General features: G+C 32.4%; 1 protein-coding gene across 2 annotated transcripts; it reads left to right on the top strand.

The window, feature by feature from the left end:
- The first annotated feature begins 1,573 nt into the window (after positions 1–1,573).
- Positions 1,574–18,651, top strand: LOC139492568 (actin-related protein 8-like). 2 transcript variants are annotated; one of them, XM_071280723.1, is made up of 12 exons: positions 1,574–1,698; positions 5,135–5,293; positions 6,748–6,858; positions 7,571–7,672; positions 8,276–8,449; positions 9,384–9,494; positions 10,081–10,196; positions 11,097–11,250; positions 13,671–13,898; positions 15,379–15,625; positions 16,386–16,549; positions 18,271–18,651. In XM_071280723.1, the coding sequence occupies exons 1-12, from the start codon at positions 1,642–1,644 to the stop codon at positions 18,412–18,414; spliced, it is 1,767 nt and encodes a 588-aa protein (XP_071136824.1). In that variant the 5' UTR covers positions 1,574–1,641; the 3' UTR covers positions 18,415–18,651. The 2 variants fall into 2 exon arrangements, with proteins under 2 accessions (XP_071136824.1, XP_071136832.1); XM_071280731.1 differs by lacking the exon at positions 5,135–5,293 and having other exon boundaries at positions 1,606–1,698.
- The last annotated feature ends 255 nt before the right edge of the window (positions 18,652–18,906 follow it).

The raw sequence follows: 18,906 nt of genomic DNA, 5'->3' as shown, positions 1-18,906 counted from the left end.
TTTATTTACCATAAAATATTGCAAAAAGGGGAGTGGACATGTCACATATCCCCCCCAAAATTTGGATCAAACTAGAATTTCAATGACTTTGAGTAATACCTTTTTAGAAACTGTTTTCATAAATCTTCCTAATGATCAAATAAAAAATGGGTGTCTTTCGCCTCATTTTTTCGTAAAATCCAATCACAAAGTTCGTGCGATAAAAAGTTGGAAAAAAACATTACAATAATTGCCGGACCAATGTATGGTAGGGACATGCAAATACGGACTGTCATACAGAAAACAGCCTATATTACATACATTACATACTCTTGATGTTCATATAAACCCAATACAAAGGCTATTTTAATACTCAGCTATCCAAAAATGAATTTTATTGCACACTAGCTCTCATATTTGAAAAATCCACAGGGGCCAAAATGCGAAACTACACACCTAACTGTGGAGTGCTACCTTAAGGTGAAATTTTTCCCCTCCTGCCTCAATTTTTATTATATTTTCTGTGTTCTACTAGCTGTTACGATGAAAATGGTACCTTAGTTTTTAGAATTGGTTCAGTAATAAAGATTTTATGAAGGTTAGCAGTTGATGTTGAAACGCGACAAAAAGTGATTTAAAAATAAATGCTGGATCATAGTGAAAAACTTCAAGTCTGTCTCATTTTTGGGTAAATTTCTAAAACTTTTCCCATTATCTTAATTTAAAATCATAAAATTACCTTAAAAGAGGACAAATTGTACAATTTTTAGGTATTTGAAAGCACTTATAGGTCAATTAATCAACAGCATTGTCCTATATTAGTTATAAATATTGAATTCTTTGATTCGCTGTTTTACGTTATGCCCGCTAACAAATTGCAAACTGTACTGTACCTATATGCCTTATTTTAGTCCAGATTTTTAGTATTCGTATTGTTATCTTAGAAAGTCTAACTGATTAAAATACTACAATAGCCAGTAACAATTTGACAATTAAGTAGTGTCAACCCTGTGATTATGACCCGTGTAATACTATATAGCATATTAATCCTGAATACACCGTTTGGTGGTGCGCCTGTCAGATGCGGAACGTACAGATAAGGTAATCGGTAACAGGTCAATATACTATTGGTATCGGTATCGGACTCGACCCGGAACTTCTTAATTATTGGCAATATTAATTACGTTGAAAACAAAAGGGCCTGGAGTGGTGTAATTTTTAATCTACACCTTTGTACTATATAGAGTTGAATTCTTTGATTCGTCGTTTTTACGTGATGACGGCTGACAAATTGGGCCTCGTAATTTTAGTATAATTATAGATAGAAACCATGGAGCGCATTAATCCTCAATTTTGAATGCAAACTCCTAAACAGGTAAAATTTAGCTCAAAATGGTCCTAGTATATTTCTCATTCAACAAAAGTTTTATTTCTGCAAATTTGTTGGTTAGTTTAGGTGGACAATGACATCAAATGCAATATTTTTTGTCCGAGTAGGCCTACTTTCACGTTCTAAATTTGAGGGAGTAATTGGTGGTATGACACCTTTTCTCGCTAGTCCGAATTATCGGGAAATATCCCGAGTCCGTTTTGCATTTACTTTATTTCTGCACAAAAAATGATGACGTAAACACAACACATGAACCAAAGCTCTGGAAAATCATGCCTACAAATGCAACAAAAAGACTTTATACACAAACTCCGGACCCGACCAATGAAGTAATGAAAAGAACTGATGAATATGACAAAAATAGTTCTTAGCCCTGTTGATTTGACTTCATATTGAATTAAAATTTGTCATTTATGAAAGAAATTAGTTGGACCCATACAAGTTTAGAGGAGGGTAGGAGGAGTCCTGATCCCGAAATCCCGCGCTGAAAGACATGAAATCCCGAAATCCCGGGCTTAAAAACACGAAATCCCGAGGTCTAAATTAAAAAAAAAAGAATTCACGGATCACGAAAGTTCCAATCCTAGCTTAAAAACACTCGATTCCGGAGTCCCGATAAAGGGCTTATCCCCCCTCAGTGTAAACCAGTATTTGAACTCCATTCGATTTGGAAAACCGGTCATTAGCTGTTATTTCAACAAAACTACACACACTTACAAGATGAACGTTGTTAAAGCCAGAACTGGTATGAGGGTCCTATTGTGGGGTTCCTAAACGTAAAATAAAAATCTCATAAACGGTTGCACGGAAAATGATAATCGGGGAAAAAATGAAGAAAAAGAAATAGAATTGTAATTATTTAGTAAGGACAAAATACTTGAAGTTCTTACTCAGCCAAACTCGGAGATCAAAAAGTCACTATTAATGGACATGGCTACCCTGTCAGTCACATTTGAGCGTCCGCAAGTTGAATAAATCTAATTTGAAAAAAATATTATGCATAGTCATTTGCAGTGCTCTAGCTAGAATTGAAAAGAGGCAGGGTGCCAGTGGAGGGCAGGGCACTTTTTTTATGATAGGAGAAGGCACTGCTCATTTCTTTTGTCTACGTCCCTGCGTGTATCACGAGTTCACACATTTTTTACTGTATATATTGTCAATAAAGATGCATAAGTTGTTGTTATGATTATTTATTCTATAAAATTTGCATAAGAAAAGTCATTCATACTACATGTTCATATAACATGGCAATACACATTCATACTATTAACCAAAAGAGGCAAAATAAACTTACTATTCTCCCCCACCCCCTCTCCTTCCAAAAAAAAAGAACATTTAGGAATATATTTTTTAGTGTAGCTTCATCATGTTTATTTGTGATGAGAGTTGAACTACACACTTCCATTTTTGTAAGTTGATAGCTTGACACCAATCAAACAATGGTAGTAACATATTTCTTAATTGAGAATGTATAAAACATGGATTGCCAAAAGTATGATTATCAAAAATAAATTGCAATATATTTTTTTTGTATGTTCAAGGACAGTTAGTATCCTTAAGGTAACATTCTTATATAATTTTGTATTCAATTGGTTATTTTTTCCTATTTTTAGTGCTAAATACTATTTTAGGAGCACAATTTTGTAATAAGCTTTTTCAGGGGAAGTAACTCCAAAATTAATTTCCAACATGTTTACGTCTGCTTGTCGCTCACAAGTTGAGATGGACGATGTTTCTGTGAAGGCAAAGTTGATTACTTCAATTCAATTCTAAATTCATGAAAGTCTTCATTCATACACTCTTCCATTGTGACTTGGAGATCGAAAAGAAAATGCCGACACATTCATCATATTTATGACAAAAAAGGTACATTGTGTTAATTAAATTAGCTAGTAATTGACACCTTTGAAGTCTTATCCACAATAATTGATTGTAATGATATGATTAACCTCCTTACCTGGGGGCAATCACCAGGTGTCATATATGTAATTTAACTTCTGATAAGAAATCGATGAAACAAAAGGCAATTTTACCAAAACGGCACAAGGGTTTTTCAGAAAACGGCGTCTGAGGGCACACAGGGCGTGGCTTAGGGCACCCAGGGTGCGGCGCCCTTCTATTTTGGTCTAACGAGACCACTGATTTGAAAGCAATTAATATCCTGGGGACATATAATTTAGAATAATCTCTGGACTGACTTTGAATTTATTCTCGGTTTACCATTTGTAATGAAATGTGGGACAAGCATGAGAAATTAAGAGTACCGACACGAAACATATAATATATATGGGGAAAATAAATAAGGGGAAACACTTCAAATCAAACATGAGAAAAGGAGAAATAATACTTCAAAACAAAAGGTTAAATAAAAAGGCCAAAAACGTTGCATGAAAATAACCCTTTACCACCCTCTGGTTTCTTTAACATATACATACAGTATGTATGATACAGGTGGTATCGAGTCTGTTTGCCCTGATTTTGTTTGCTTATGGAGTCCTATCGCCCTGGATTCCTTTTGCCTATTTTTAATACATGTAAAAAAAATATTGCTATTAAGGTTATTATGTTTAATAAACTTATTCAGATATTTATATGGGGGCTGCTTCATTTGTTCTAGTTCAGGTTATGCACAGTAAGCCCTAGATCACTAAGTGACTTGACCAGGTTAAAAATGGCCGACAAGTTAAATGAGTGGAACTAGCTGAATCAAAGATTTCGAACGAAGTAAAAATGTATAATGTTTGCTTTCTAAGCACTCTTATATGAAAAAAATAAACCTACCAATAATGAAAACATATTTTTAACATACAATTTTTTTTCTGAGTCTAAGCCTTATTTATCGTAAAAATGTTTCTCCGAGACAATTCTATAAATTTGAAAATAAAAAGGGCAGTAATATGTTATCGTCATAGTGGACCATTGCAGTATCATTTTACAAAATAATCCGATTGGAAATTGTTACAATCTTCATCTTTCAGTTCCAACATTTTACCTTACTTTGAGCTTTCCACCTTACTCTTTTGACCGGCTGATTGATTGCCGTAGTGTTAAGACTGGCCAGGGTAGCATATGCCTTTATGCACCGGCAACTAATTTCTTGGCAAATGAAGTTTTGTGCTTATACCGAAGGTACCAACCAGGCTAACCCAGATTAAGCCGCTTTGGCAAATGAACCACTACCATGGAATAAATTCTTAAAATTCATGAAAATACATAGAAATATTTTAAAGTTAATGGGCTTGTTTTGAAACATTAGGGTGCCACATGTGGTGCAGAATCTGCTTACCCTTCCGGAGCACCTGAGATCACCCGTAGTTTTTGGTGGGGTTCGTGTTGTTTATTCTTTAGTTTTCTATGTTGTGTCATGTTTACTATTGTTTGTCTTTTTCATTTTTAGCCATGGTGTTGTCAGTTTATTTTAGATTTATGAGTTTGACTGTCCGTTTGGTATCTTTCGTCCCTCTTTTTTCTTTGACAGACTAGACTTTAAAATTTTGAACAAATATCAATAAAGATAAATACAGTGTATTCCAGTATTCTACTATGCATCAAAAGAAATTAATTATTTGGTCATGTTGGTTGCAGCAATACCAGTATTCAGCTATTTTTCAACAACTACTCTTAACAGAATGTTGTGATATTTAAGAGTTTTTATTTTTTCTTATAGAATTCTTATATAGAAGTGTTAGTAACTATAGCAATTTCTTGCAAAATAATGATTCAGAAAAAATTAATACAATAACATTGGCACTATTTTTTGTTAAGCCTATACAAACAGCAACTGTAGTGATTATACATCCTGGATCATTAAATCTCAGACTTGGGAGGGCCTCAGACACATATCCAGTAACCATACCTCACTGTATAGCAAGGAGAACTACTTATCAGAAAACAGAACCATGGATTAACAGACCAGAATGTCAGGTACAAATATAAATTATGAAGTGTGTCATTTTATTAAGAGTTTGAATTGTATACTATTATGATGATATTCAAGTAGTATAAATTACTTGTGCATGTGGTCCAACGGCATGTGCAGATTTGTGTCATGTAACTAGATTACTTTACCTTCCATGATTTAAAAAGTGATCATGTGTCATCTATATTGCATAAGAACACCGCATACACATGATTCTTCCAGCGGGAGTCAACATCTCCATCTTTTCAGACCCTCTTCCGTCCCTCAGAATTAAAAAATTGTCAGTAGACCTTTTTGTTTACAAAATTGATACTGACAGAGAAAATGTCTGAGAAACTCTAAATTAATATCAGAATAGTCATCTGAGAAAAACAGAAGTCACCATTTCCTGTTATTGTTTTTTTGTCAAAAGGTAAATAGGTAATTTAAGCCTCAAGTAATTAATGAAGGTGTTTAGGATTACACTGTATTAACAGCAATACAAGATAATGGGAAATTACCTGGTGATGAACTAGCAAGTTTAAGACACATGCCTGTATAAACGACTTTAATTTGATGCTGTTGGAAATTGAAAAGTTATATTACTGAACCTCAAAGACAAATGTCAAAATGAACTCACATATGATACTTATGCACACTACACTTCTTGCAAAGCTGAATATGGTGACCCTATTTTCTTGACCAAACATATGGGGACAGCAACCCACCAGAAAGCTCACAACTTTATCAATTCAACACCACTTCAGTAGTGGTACCAAAATTGACAATGTAGCTTAAGCAGAGATACTTTTTACCAATTATATATGATGGCTGATCACTTTATCTTGAAGTTTATATATAATAAGTAAATATTTGAAAACCTCTTATCTTCTATTTCTATCAAGTAAAAATGGCTATGGAGGTGTTTAAGGGATTAAAATCATTAACAAACAAGGAAAATATGCAGTTTCAACACATAAAAAACCCATTGCGTATGTCAAAAAAATGTTGATAAAAAATCTCCAGTTATGAGGCCCAAACTCCAGCTGAAAATTTCCAAATCTCCAGTTGTGGCTTGACAACTCTGTCACATGTCTGATACCTTGAATAGATTTTGTTGTCATTGAAGGTTGGGTTTCAAATGGAGATTCTAAGTCATCTGGTTTGAAATGTTTAGGCAAAAATAAACCAAAAGCACATTTTTTTTTTTTTTTTTTAGATGTAATGATAATTGTTTAATCAATTTTGATATATTTTTTTAATATTTTTTTGTATGTGATTTACTTAGGTATCATATGCATGCCTTGTACAAATTTGTCAATAAAGTATATATTTATGAAATAACATTTCATCTGGACAAAAATTCTAGTTAAAAGCTTCATGAAGACACAAAATATACTTTGACAGTTTAAAATGCTAACTAAAAAACATGTTTCTTTTACTTGTATTGAATGATCCATCAATGTTGATCTTATTGTAGCACAGTGATGTTAAGGCATTACAGAAGTATGGTCTTAAACAATCTGAAGAAGCTGTGGCATCCAGACCAACGTCTACTGGAGAATATAGACAACCAACTTCACAAAAACTGGTCAGATATTCTTTAACATGCTCTTTGAGTTATAGTTAAATAATGATTCAACAGGAATAGAATTATATTGTGCTAACAAAAACAAAACATTGCTATGGCACATGGAAATTAAGTTCTTGGAATGTTAAGTGTTAAAAGTAGACACACAAAATTAAACAATAATCTCCTACGATTTTTTATTCTTAATAATTTGAAAATGAATAAAAGAGATGTATGCATTTTGTTACTCACCAACAACACAATAGGATTAAAATATAACAAAAAGACGTTGAAAAAACAACATATGACTGTTCTATTTATCAAGCTCAAATTTGAGTCTAGACTGATAGCAGGTTTATTTTACTGAAAAACATAGATCTGTCATCAAAACCAAATTTGATATAAGATAATTTTAACAATTAAAGTTTAATTCTGATGCTTAGAAATTTGTCGGAGTAATGAAAATCATAGAATAAAACCAAAGCAAAATATAGACTTAGAAACTATCTAATATAATAATGTTTTTACAATCTTTCATAATGTGTAAACTGTAAACTGTATTCTTATTTATATTTAATGTAAATATAAGAAGATAACAGATTTGATAAGATTGATAGAATAAAGATGGACGACATAATGCAGGTAGTGCTCAGTGCTTCATTTGTCACTATTAACTATAAAGCATTATATTTTATAGTTGAAAAATAATTATGCTCTTGATTTTTAATTGTAGATATACAGTTATAATAATAATGCCAGAGGCCAAGTAACTGATGTAGTATGTCCTCAAAAATGGTCAGACACCAAGCAAACACCATTTCTGATTGGAGAAGAGGTCAGGATTTTTTGTTTTGTTGATAGTATATTATTTTCCTTCAGAAATTCCTTTTCTGCAACAGAAATTTTGTTTGGAAATTTCATATTTACAAGCAATAAATAAAAGTTAGCATCATAGACCTAAGACTGAATTCTAATTAACAACAGAGTGAAGGTCACTACATACAACTATTTTCCAGACATATTGTATTGGTAGATACCAAGGCCAGATACTTTCATTTGTGAATTTTACCATGAAAAAATCTCCCTTTAAGAGTGTTTATTTTTCATATATTAATTGATTAAAAAGAAAAGAAGAATACCTTCAAAATAAAAAAAAATCTTCTGAGAATTGAAAAGCGAAAGTTTATTTACCTAGAATTCCTTAGAGTAAAATGAAATTGTACACTGTTGTTGACTGAGAAAAGCTTCCATTTTACTCTAACTTGTTATCTACAGAAGGAATAGAGCTACTGCTTTGTTTCAACAAATATTGGGTTATTTAAATTTTACATTATAAACCTTAATTGGAGTATAAAATATACCAAAGTATACTTGTTTAGTCAGCTCAGCCTAAATTTCATAACTGACTAGATAATGATCAAACTTTTATTTATTTCAGGCATTACATATTAAACCAAGTGATAAATTTAGAATTCACTGGCCAATGAGAAGAGGGCGTTTAAACTTACACGATGGACCAGGGGGCACTCTGACGGCTGTGATGGAAGACTTGGAAACTCTTTGGTCTGCTGCTATACAGACTTATCTGGATATTCCTATTAAAGATCTTAAGGTAAAGGGAATGAAGGATGAATTCATCTTTTACCATTTGGAAGAGATAGATTTATATATAATTAATTTTCCTTTCAGGATTTTTTTTCTAATGATATTAAATAGAAATAAGAAGATGTGGCATGAGTGCCAAAGAGACAACTCTCCATCCAAGTGTAAAAATTTTACCATTGTAGGTCAAATTACTACCTCAAACACAGAGCATTTGTTATTTTTACGTATGTCATATTAGATGTGATCAACATTTTTGTGCAGAGTGGTAATAATTTATGTGGGTAGAATTGTATGGTAAAAAAACAAACCGTTAAATGTCTAAGATAGATCACTTTCACTGTTTTAACTTGTTTTATCTCTTGAAATAATACATGACTATGATTGAATCAGCTTCTTTTTTTAGAATTTATACGTTTGTGATCCGTGCCATGCTCTTCTTTACCTGGTAATAGTTAAAGACAATAGCAAGTAACTGTTTTAGTAATTTTTTAATGGTTTGCTATCCCTTGTTAACACATTACACAGTGAAGGAATATCTGAAAAATAAAGTAAACCTGTATCTTTATTTGTGACTAAAATTCAATTAATTCAATGCCTCCTTCCAATTTCTTAATGTTTTATTCTCAGCGATATACACTATATAACCCCACTGGTGAAAAGTGGACATGCTTTCATATGTTATCCTTTAAAAAAGGATATCAACATGAGACTGCATTTTAAGATTACAGTATTTGTTTTATTTCATTTTTTACTTTTTAAGCTGTACTTGTATATAGTTGATATCTATTTCTAAATGAATTTTTCTTTTTACCTTTATTACAATAATTTCTTAATCTACAGTATAGTACCAGTATTTGACATTTTGATACAATGCTGTTTGAAAAATAAACAGTTATTGAAGATGCACAATTTTGCTCAACCACAGTTATTTTATATTTCAGATATATAAAGTTTTACTGCTTGTGCCAGATGTGTTTGTACACAACCATGTTAAACACATGACAGACATACTACTAAATAAACTTGGATTTGGTGCAGCTATTGTTATACAGGTATGAAAACATTTAGTCACAAAATATTGACTTAGATATGCAGTTAATTTTTTTTTACATTTTGCAAAAAATAGTTGATAGTGCAAGATAGCAGATAATTGCTGAGTAAAAAAATCTAACATTGGTGCTTGCTTCATTCATATTAATAATGCTCAGGTTCAAAGTATCTGGTAAACAGGAAGCTGATAAGTGTTAGGTGTAAACATAAATAAGCAATTGTTCAACTATTTACATACAAGATTAAAACCCTCTTTTTTGACTTTTGAAAAAATCTTATCCATTTGATTGGTTAAAAATGTGTTTCATGGCAATTTCTACTCTCTTTAAAGTTTACAAAGGTAATTTTCAGTGTTTTTTGTTTGTTTGTTTAATCGATGAGTTAAAAGATATTTTTTGACTTTAATAATAAGCTTTCTCCAATCAGACATAACCGTTATATCAAGAAAGCTAATGAAGAAACAAGTTGTCAAGAAATGGTGTGGTGCCTACATGCAAATCACTCTTTTAAACCTAAAAGAACCCATATCTAAATATTTATTTGGAACTTAAACTATCATTACCTAATAACATATATGATAATTTACAGGAGTCTGTGTGTGCTACATTTGGTGCTGGTGTGGGTAGTGCATGTGTTGTTGATATAGGAGATCAGAAAGTCAGTGTGTGTTGTGTAGAAGATGGAAATTCTACATTAAAAACAAGGTAAAATTATATGTATTATAATTATATGCTATTAGCCAATCAAAAAAGTGTATAATAATGAAATATATATCTAATGTAATTATTAATGATAAGTTTTTTCTTATGTAAATTTTCATGACTCAAACTATAAGATATAAGGAAATAATTTAAGCTTACTTACAGAGCATGTGAAAAAGTTATGAAAAAGTATAGTTAAGATTTTAAGAGTTAGGAATCTGAAAAGCTGTCTTTTATGATTTATGCAAAATTGTTATAATAGATATATTTCAAATGACTAATAGTGAAACTCTCTAAAACCTGTTTAAATCTTTGATTATTTGTATAAATTATGGAGATATGGGGTATATGTCAATGACAGCAACCCAACAAATAAACAACAATAAGACATCTAGAAGATAACAAATATTCTTCAATAACAGACTATATATATCATGTATATCTATAAAATTTGTCAAGCTCTAAATTGTCCCAAGTATATGAAAGTTGTCAATAAACATCACAGAAACAGTTTAGAATTTATCATCAACACCAAATTCCCCAAATAACAAAGGTATGACATAAGACAACCACTGAAAAAGTTCCTGACTAGGGACATGCACAAGAACATGGGATAAGGTTAAGCTAGGGTTTGAGATCTGAACTGTCCCCTTTATAAATCTTGAACGAGACACAAACAAAACATATGAGAGAACAAATAAGAAAATCAGTACAATAGAAGCATTTAAGTTTTATATAACAGTGTAATAAATAGATAGCAAAATCACAAATTAATCCACAATAAGTTAACACATTACAGAAAGTGTTTTAGCTATACTGAAAACAAGTTCCTAACCTTCTGATAAACTATTATCAATTCTACACTGTAATATTTTGATTCAAACTGACATTTATATACAACAGAATTACAATGGAATATGGTGGGAGTGATGTCACTCGATGTTTTCATTGGCTGCTTCAGAGGTCAGGGTTCAATCCAAAGGAAATAGACCTAAATAAAGTGACAGATTGTAACATAATGCAGGAAATGAAAGAATCCTACTGCCATTTAGACCAGGTAGAATTATTTCTGATCTCAAAATTAGTTCTCTTTAAAGGAAGATGGAATATTGAATAATTGCAAGTAAAGGCAGTAAATAGATAATACTAGAATATGTGAATCAGATGGTATCCTGGTAAATTATTTTCTTCATTCCAAGCCTTCTTCTTGGAATTTGACTGCCTCAAGAAAGTTTTAAATTTGTTGATGAGCTTCACCACGGTTGACAATGTTTTCTCGGGGTACCAATCTGCTCTATCACTCTCTCAGCTATGTGTTTTTAGCTCACCTGGCCTGAAGGGCCAAGTGAGCTTTTCCAATCACTTGGCGTCCGTCGTCGTCGTTCGTTGTCCGTCGTCGTTAACTTTTACAAAAATCTTCTTCTCTGAAACTACTGGGCCAAATTAAACCAAACTTGGCCACAATCATCATTGGGGTATCTAGTTTTAAAAATGTGTGGCGTAACCCGGCCAACCAACCAAGATGGCCGCCATGGCTAAAAATAGAACATAGGGGTAAAATGCAGTTTTTGGCTTATAACTCAAAAACCAAAGCATTTAGAGCAAATCTGACAATGGGGTAAAATTGTTTATCAGGTCAAGATCTATCTGCCCTCAAATTTTCAGATGAATCCGACAACCCGTTATTGGGTTGCTGCCCCTGAAAAAGTAATTTTAGGGAATTTTTGCTGTTTTTGGCTATTATCTTGAATATTATTATAGATAGAGATAAACTGTAAACAGCAATAATGTTCAGCAAAGTAAGAATTACAAATAAGTCAACATGACCAAAATGGTCAGTTGACCCCTTTAGGAGTTATTGACCTTTATAGTCAATTTTTAACCATTTTTCGTAAATCTTAGTAATCTTTTACAAAAATCTTCTCCTCTGAAACTGCTGGGCCAAATTAATCCAAACTTGGCCACAATCATCTTTGGGATATCTAGTTTAAAAAATGTGTGGCCTGACCCGGCCAACCAACCAAGATGGCCGCCATGGCTAAAAATAGAACATAGGGGTAAAATGCAGTTTTTGGCTTATAACTCAAAAACCAAAGCATTTAGAGCAAATCTGACATGGGGGTAAAATTGTTTATCAGGTCAAGATCTATCTGCCCTGAAATTTTCAGATGAATCCGACAACCTGTTGTTGGGTTGCTGCCCCTGAATAGGTAATTTTAAGGAAATTTTGCTGTTTTTGGTTATTATCTTGAATATTATTATAGATAGAGATAAACTGTAAACAGCAATAATGTTCAGCAAAGTAAGATTTACAAATAAGTCAGCATGACCAAAATGGTCAGTTGACCCCTGAAGGAGTTATTGCCCTTTATAGTCAATTTTTAACCATTTTTTCGTAAATCTTAGTTATCTTTTACAAAAATCTTCTTCTCTGAAACTACTGGGCCAAATTAAACTAAACTTGGCCAAAATCATCATTGGGGTAACTTGTTTAAAAAATGTGTAGCGTGACCTGGCCAATCAACCAAAATGGCTGCCACGGCTAATAATAGAACATAGGGGTAAAATGCAGTTTTTGGCATATAACTCAAAAACCGAAGCATAAAGAGAAAATCTGACAGGGTTTAATTGTTTATCAGGTCAAGATCTATCTGCCCTGATGTTTTCACATGGATCGGACAACCTGTTGTTAGGTTACTGTCCTGAATTGGTAATTTTAAGGAAATTTTGCCGTTTTTTGTTTTTATCTTGAATATTATTATAGATAGCGATAAACTGTATACAGCAATAACGTTCAGCAAAATATGATTTACAAATAAGTTTACATGACCAAAATAGTCAATTGACCCCTTAAGGAGTTATTGCCCTTTATAGTTAATTTTTAACATTTTTCATAAATTTTTGTAAATTTTTAGAAAATATTTTCCACTGTAATTACTGGGCCAAGTTCATTATAGATAGAGATAATTGTAGCAACAAGAATGTTCAGTAAAGTAAGATCTACAAACACATCACTATCACCAAAACACAATTATGTCATGAATTTATCCGTGTTCATTGTTTAATATGCACAAGACCAAGGTGAGCGACACAGGCTCTTTAGAGCCTCTAGTTTTATATTGTGGCACATTTGGGTTTAAATTTTAAAGTTCATATCTCTTAATTATGAAATCCACATGGTTGAGGATATTATTACCTATGTGATAAAATGTTTCTGGCCTATGTTATTTTTTTTACATTTTGCACTAGGGTTATTAAGGTATGAATATATATATTTCTGAACTCTTTTCTGTCTAAAGATCAAAGAAGTGAGTTATATATATATGTCTAGATTCTGAAACCAAAAGGCTGTTTAGAACAATGTCAGTTTTGATGATAATTTGGCTGTAATTTTATTGTATCCTTTACACATTTATATATGAAGAAAAATTGAAAATATTTAAGGATCTGATTACAGATTTTATTTTGTATTTTTAGGATAAAACTGGTATACAAGATCATTCACTGTTAATTAGAAAACCTCAGCAACATATAGTGAAATATCCTGTTAAATTGGGTGATGAGGCTATCGTAGCACCTATGTCATTGTTTCATCCAGAACTGCTAGGTATTATGGGACCACAACTTGTAAGGACCCAGGGCCGTTGTACTGGTGACCCAGAAGATCCCCATGATGAGTTTTATCTTCAGATGACTTCAAGGGAGGTAAGAATTTGGATTGTCTTTTCATGGTATTTTTATTTAGAAAATGTTTCGATTAAGATCTTATGATATTTGCTATTTTAGAATCACATCTATGTTTTTTTTTAAAAGCCAACACATTTTTCCATGTGTTTATCCACTTCTATGTTTTAAATAGTTTTTGCATGTCATTACGAGTTTAACAAACCCAATGCAAGAAAGTATGAAATGATTTTATTACACAGAAATGGACTTTTTTATGAGTGAAATTTGTAAAATATTCAGATTATATTCCTACTCTAGGAGATGGGGTTATGGAAACACCTTATCTGTATGTATCAGTTTGGGTATTTAATAACAAACTAATATTTTCCTAACAGTGATGATTGGTCAGTTGACAGATATTTCTAGTTTTTGAATATGTTGAATGCAAACATGTATTATTTGTCACACTTTTCTTAGGAATTTTTGACAGAATGACTTTATATTTGATCAGCAGCTTGACAGTGATCAATTGTAACATGTTAAGGTTTTTACAGATTTTTCAGACAACGGACTTCTCTTGAACTGAATTTTAATGTGCATATTTTTATGCGTTTACTTTTCTACATTGGCTAGAGGTATAGGGGTAGGGTTGAGATCTCATAAACATGTTTAACCCCGCGGCAATTTTGCGCCTGTCCCAAGTCAGGAGCCTCTGGCCTTTGTTAGTCTTGTATGATTTTTAATTTTAGTTTCTTGTGTATAATTTGGAGTTTAGTATGACGTCCATTATCACTGTACTAGTATACATATTTTTTAAGGGGCCAGCTAAAGGACACCTACGGGTGAGGGAGTTTCTCGCTACATTGAAGACCCATTGGTGGCCTTCGGCTGTTGTCTGCTCTATGGTCAGGTTGTTGTCGCTTTGACTCATTCCCAATTTCCTTTCTCAATTTTACTTCCCCTTGGCTAATACTGTGAATAATGAATAAGGTGTCCTTTATAGCTAACTGTTCGATATGAGACAAGGCTCTGTGTTGAAGACCTAAGTTTGAAGTTTGACCTATAATGGTTTTTCTTTTACAAATTGTGACTTGGATGGAGATTTGTCTCATTGGTGCTCATACCACATCTTCTTATATCTATGACAACACAAATAACTTCTTGTAAAATTATGTGATTCGTATGGAGTACATGTATGTGAGCTTGCTCTTTAAAGATTCTATTTTATTCTAAGGAAGAGAGCAATGCTAGAAGATTATAGTTTCAAAGGTTAGAAATGCAGGTCATACATTTTGGCTTCTTGTGTAAACAAACTGGCATGTTTATTAAGAATTTTATAAATTTGCAGGTATTTGTTGTTTTAAATTGAACTTTGCTATTTTTATAAAAAGTTGCACATGAATATTTAATACACCCGAAGATGCAAGGACATGCATATGGTGGCATTCTGGCTGAATTATAATACAGTGTATTTATTATCATTCAGTGATAATATATTAGCAAACCCTTTGTTTTGCAGGCCAAGCTTTCAAAGAAAAAGGACACAACAGAATCAAAAGACAATTCTGAACTGAATGTAATGGATGACTCTCAGCATCAGACTCAGATGGACGATGACTCAAATGATGCACCAGACACATTAAATGTGACAGACACAGTAAAAAGTGGGAGGAGGGGTGAGGAAGAGGAGACTGATGTAGATACAGAAACTGTTTTACAATTAATGGGAATAGACCAAGCTATACTCAAAAGCATAGAAAGATGTGGTATGTAATTAGTGTGGTTAAAAATAAAGCAGAGAGAAATATTTAAATGGAGATTTTTGCAGCTCTTTCCCTTTTGGTAGAAAGAGAAATCACTATGCAATTAAACTATTTAATATTTAAAAACTAGGCAAGCATTCTACTCAATTTTGGGGCAACTGATCTTATATCTGAGTATTCATGTTGTATATACATGGTTTTTTTGTTTGAATTGTGGTTTACAAAAATTGTCATTTCAAGGTCATCTAGCAAAATTAAGCAGATAGCTGCAAAGTAACAACGTCAAGGAATTATGTTTCTTTGGTTTCAATGACATATTAATACTGGTCTTGATTTGCAATCTTTTGCTTAGCCTGTGGATGCACAATAATGATGAAGTAGTACTATGGAATCCTCTTCTTGAGGATTTCATCCTGTAATAAACAAGATGATAAGCATTAAAAATTAATTGTTATTTGTTGAACTAAAGATGTTAGCATATTGTACTTTGTATTGCCTCCTATTCTTGTTAATCAATTGTATTTCTTCTGTTTAACATCTTAACTTGTATAAACCAAATTATCAGGAGGATTTCACTAAGAATATTTGCATTTTTATATTCAAACATAGGCATAAAAGCTAGATGGACAATACAGGATTCTTCCAGCCTCAGATTTATAACACAAACACTGTTGGTTAAAATTTGGAAGGTGGTTAAAGAAATCAAAGAACACTTTTAAATTAATTTATATTTACTTCTGAATATTTGTTTTTATTTTCTAAGGAAATGATGAGATAAAAAAGAAAATGTACAGTTGTATAGTAGTTGTCGGAGGAGGTTTAAAGTTTGAAGGTGCACAACAGTGGTTACAGTACAAAGTGTGGGTGGGAATGCCACCACAGTATAGACTGATGTTAGAAACCATGGATGTCATCACAAGACCTAAGGTATGTCCCATATAGAGCCGATAACACTTGTATAAGGGTAAGATGGTCATGTTACAGAGAGACAGTAAGCACAGATCACTGTAAATTTAATATGGTTCCTACTTTTTTGAGTCAACATCTTTGCTGTAAAATAAAGATCATATGCTACATCAGTTTATTGAAGAACACGGCTGTCAATTTGTTTCTTTAATTTGGATGATCATCCTAATACTTCAATTGTATTGAATTTCTGTTTACCCAAATCGATTTCATACCGTATAGCGGGTTATATTTGTTTGCAGGTGTTAAATTTTGCAATTTTCCTTGAATAAGGTACAAGAAATATTTTGGCAGTTATAATTTTGGCGGATTCAAAACTTTTATCAATACCTTTGCATGAACACTTTTAAATTGATTGAATTTGTTTTGGCAATTTTGTTCTGTCCTCTACACTGAGCGAAAATTTACATCCTGCGAAAATAACCTGCTGTACAGTATTGCATGTAAGAAGTTTGGATTGAAGAAAATAAAAACTTTTAAACTCAACTTTTAAAAATGTTAGACCTCATTTTTCTCAGAAATTGAGTTAGGCCAGGATTTTTTAATTTGTTGGTTTACGGATCCGCCGACCCGATTTTTCCGATTTCCAGAATAAAAATAAAATTGACTTTTCATGCTTTTTTATTCCCATCGACCCTAACAAATGCATTATCCCTGAAAAATAATTAAATAATTTTTTTTTATGAAATGAAATGCATTAATCACTAACAAAATTGATAACACTTTCTGTTGTGAAAAAATAAAACTTCCAGTTTACGTTTCCAAAAATAGACAAATCAATTATAACTGACCTTGAAATGTCGTTTGCGCAAATAATATTGCGGAACGAAACTTGTTTTTAAAACCAATTACACAATAAGTTCGTTTCCCTTATTTGTCATCAGTCCGTAAGATCATCATCTCATAGAAATAGACTTGTCCAAATGTGGACAGGGTAAAGGCATCAAGTTGAAGTACTGAATATTAACAAATCATTTGGAATTTTCTTGTTTCATAGATAATAAAAAAATTATCGTCCATTTGGATAAAAAACGGGAATGCGAGACAACAGATTAACCCGATAATCTCGTTTTCCAGTGGACGAGTCTATTAGGTTTTTAACACGTGTGTTGAAACTTATTTTCGTACGACGTTTTTACATTTTTATCTTCATCAGTTTTCGTGCTTGAAGATCATTATTCACCAAGTTTTCTGGAATTGATAAAGAGCTACGCGAATTTATTTTTCTTGTTTCTGATATGACGATTTAATTTCGTCTTTGTCCGTGCACCCCCCATTTTTTACTGTAATTTATTAGACAATGTCATGCGATGTTTATAACATTTGAGCAATAATATTTCATCGAACTAAAATTTAAGAAATGATGATAAAATAGCATAACAAACATAATGTTAGAAAGGTGAAATATATATTGATTTTGCATATTTTTCTGTCTTCAAAGATGATTTTTTTTTTTTTCCCGACCGACAGACCCGACTTTTTCATGGGGAAAATCCGTAAACCATCAAATTAAAAAACCGTGGCCTTATGCTTGTAGACATAATTTGAAAATATCTTCTGAATTGAAAATATCAAAATGTTTACTTTTAGGTGTTTTGATATTTTTCTTGTATTTCATAATGTTGCAATCAGATAATGAGCTGTTTACTATAATGTTGACACGTCAAGTATTTGTCTTCTAGGACATGGATCCCACATTTACCTGTTGGAAAGGTGCTGCTGTTCTGGCTTGTCTCGATACAGCACAGGAACTGTGGATAAGACAGAAGGAATGGAAACAGTTCAGTGTACGAATGCTGAGAGAAAGAGCCCCATTTACATGGTGAATGTCTTGATGACTGACATAGATACATGCATTTGGATTATAAATCAGTCGAGTCCTGTCCCAGTGAAAAACTGTTAGGCTGTTTAATGCTGACATTTATGCTTGTGATGACCAAGTAATATAAGATGGAAGAACTTGACATGTTTTGGAATTAGTACAGTGTTATATAATACTAGGCACTATGCATTGCTAAAGAATGGAATCGACAGATCTGGAATGTAATAAATATGTAACGATCTGTTTATTTCTTGTTTTGTTTATACTCTTACATATTTTTTTTAATTCACTTGAACAACATACTTCACACGGATAAAAAGTTTATTCTTCCTCTGCAATAGTAGGGGCATGTTTCGTTGAATGTGGATCAGTTTATCTGTTTGTTCATCCCTCCTGGATCAGGTCTTGGTCAAGGTAATTTACCACAAAGTTGTGTATACATCTTGATACTTAGTACACATATAAATAAGAAGATATGGTAGGAGTTCCAGCAAGA

The sequence above is a fragment of the Mytilus edulis genome, chromosome 1, assembly GCF_963676685.1.
Source record: "Mytilus edulis chromosome 1, xbMytEdul2.2, whole genome shotgun sequence".
Taxonomy (NCBI): Eukaryota; Metazoa; Mollusca; class Bivalvia; order Mytilida; family Mytilidae; genus Mytilus; species Mytilus edulis.
The sequence above is the reverse complement of the archived record's forward strand: the minus strand, read 5'-3'. Positions and strand labels throughout refer to the sequence as shown.

Bases quoted from the DNA above. Each gene is read 5' to 3' on its own strand.
- LOC139492568 (XM_071280723.1), top strand. From the start codon at position 1,642: ATGCCTACAAATGCAACAAAAAGACTTTATACACAAACTCCGGACCCG. The intron at 8,450-9,383 runs GTAAAGGGAATG...TTTATATTTCAG, and splicing joins TTCCTATTAAAGATCTTAAG to ATATATAAAGTTTTACTGCT. The intron at 10,197-11,096 runs GTAAAATTATAT...TATATACAACAG, and splicing joins AATTCTACATTAAAAACAAG to AATTACAATGGAATATGGTG.